Raw genomic sequence first — 2021 nt, 5'->3', positions numbered from 1 at the left:
TATTTTAATCTAAATACAGTTGACAAATAAATACGCAATGAGAAACGATTGACTTGTCCTCGCGTTACGCTTCACGGTCGCGTTGCGCAGAAATACGTCGAAACTGCTAATTTTTTGGGGGGAAGAAGTAGGTTCCGCGAGGACAAGAACGGTAATTTTAGTCTTTCGGAAAAATTCGAAAGCTTCAGTTCGACTGTGAGTAATCGTGTTTTTAGTCGATTCGGGCGATGAATTTGAGTGTAGATATAAATGTCTAGCGAGTATGGTGATTATTATTCATTTAACAGTAACACGAGTCCTCGGTGTTGCGTTTTATCCACGTCAGGTAACGATTCACCCTGCTGTAAACGCCAGGATAACCAGGCTTCGCGCATCCTTCGCCCCAGGACACGATTCCTGCGAATTAAACGTGTATTGTGATTCTGTTCGGCGGTGAAGTGTAATCACCGTGTAAGATATAAGAAGAGTTGTAAATTTCGTAGCGTGTCAAAGAAATGCGTGTATCGCTGCTTGGTATTGATAGTGGCGTAACTGAAAAAATGTCAGTTTTTATTTTTATTTGCGGAAATAAACTGCACGAGTATAATATTTTTGTTGTGTATATTGACACATTTCTAAGTTCATTAGTTTCACACCGGAGAGCAGGTCAGATTATACGATCAGTATTTAATTATTAGTGAAATGCAAATTTTAACCTGCTTCTCCTGTGAAATTTAGTTTTTGAGTTATGCCGCTATCAATGCCAAGCAGCGATATATTTCAAGTTTTAGTTGAAAGTTACTGCACACCGTGAAATAACGATTTCAATTCTCTTAGATCGACGCATTGCCAATTTCAACTGGGCAAGATTGATAAAAAGATTTTTAGAAGAATTTGTAAAGAATTCTGTGTTGACAATATTGTGCAACAGGATTTCTGGTGCCGTAGAAAACTATAAAATCCTAGACTGATCTTAGGATATATTTTATGTGTTTTAATTTTATTATGTGTTATACAAGCTTTTTCAATTCTTTCTGTTTTTTTCAAAAAATGTCGATCGTTGAAACTTGATTTAGTAGCAATCGAATTTATGACTCCGCTTACATCTCTTCCACAAATAATTTTATTCGTTAGTTTATAATGGAGCACAGATCTTACCAACTATGTCGTATGTCTGCTCGTTAACGATATGTAGAGGGCCACCACTGTCTCCCTGATAAAACAAATTAAAATGAGAGGCTATCACAGCCCAAATTCGTACGATTTATTGTTAGTTTCCTGGTGCAAGCTGCGTCCTTTTGGAAATATTTTCAGACGCGTATTCAGCATTGCAGCTATCGGCAGCAGTAGCTTCATCAGGAGCCAAATGATAATAATACATTAAGGCTGTTATTTATTGGGTCAGTATTTAAAATAAAACATTAGTACGTAATATAAGTGGTCAGTTTTACGTGGATTAATGCACAAACTGGCAGTATTTTCGTTACAATTCTGATATTTCGTTTTAAGTCAAACCGTATGGCAGCAGGGAACAAGACCATGGATGAAATAGAGGTCCATTTTGTAAAAGAATTAAATGAAAAAATACTTCTACATTCTTTAAGGGTAATATAATAAATCCCTTATGAAAAATTTTCGACTGAGTGAAACATTTCATTTTTGAAAATCAAAAAATGAACAACCTCTTGATAACACCGATAGTAATTCCGGCGAATCGACGGAGTACATTTCCAAAAGGACACGGTTTACACATGAAAATCTCAACTAGGAAAAACACGGAACAAGTTGGAATGACATTTTGTTCGTGTAAATTTGAAAATGAAACGTGTGCGCGCACTTAGTGCACGCGTACGCTTAAAGGAAATATAAAGTAAGTATATGATAAGTTCGTTTGTATGTGTTTCAAAACAGAGATGTTAACAATGACAATTGCAAAGGAGAAATATATTTGTCGCTGATTACCTGACAGGAATCCTTGCTTCCCTCTTTGTAACCGGCGCAAAGCATGTTGTCCGTAATTCTTCGCGCTGGATATTTAGTGG

At 36.5% G+C, this 2021-nt stretch overlaps 1 protein-coding gene across 1 annotated transcript in view; it reads right to left on the bottom strand.

The window, feature by feature from the left end:
- Positions 1 to 280: 280 nt before the first annotated feature.
- Positions 281 to 2021, bottom strand: part of LOC108573619 (trypsin-1-like) — an 8143-nt gene continuing 6402 nt past the window's right edge. Inside the window, exons 8-10 of the mRNA XM_017936083.1 lie at positions 1942 to 2013; positions 1138 to 1192; positions 281 to 396 (exon numbers count right to left, since the gene is read on the bottom strand). Coding sequence (XP_017791572.1) covers positions 281 to 396; positions 1138 to 1192; positions 1942 to 2013 — 243 coding nt within the window. The remainder of the gene's footprint in view (positions 397 to 1137; positions 1193 to 1941; positions 2014 to 2021) is intronic.

Source organism: Habropoda laboriosa, unplaced genomic scaffold, assembly GCF_001263275.1.
Source record: "Habropoda laboriosa isolate 0110345459 unplaced genomic scaffold, ASM126327v1 scaffold128, whole genome shotgun sequence".
Taxonomy (NCBI): Eukaryota; Metazoa; Arthropoda; class Insecta; order Hymenoptera; family Apidae; genus Habropoda; species Habropoda laboriosa.
The sequence above is the reverse complement of the archived record's forward strand: the minus strand, read 5'-3'. Positions and strand labels throughout refer to the sequence as shown.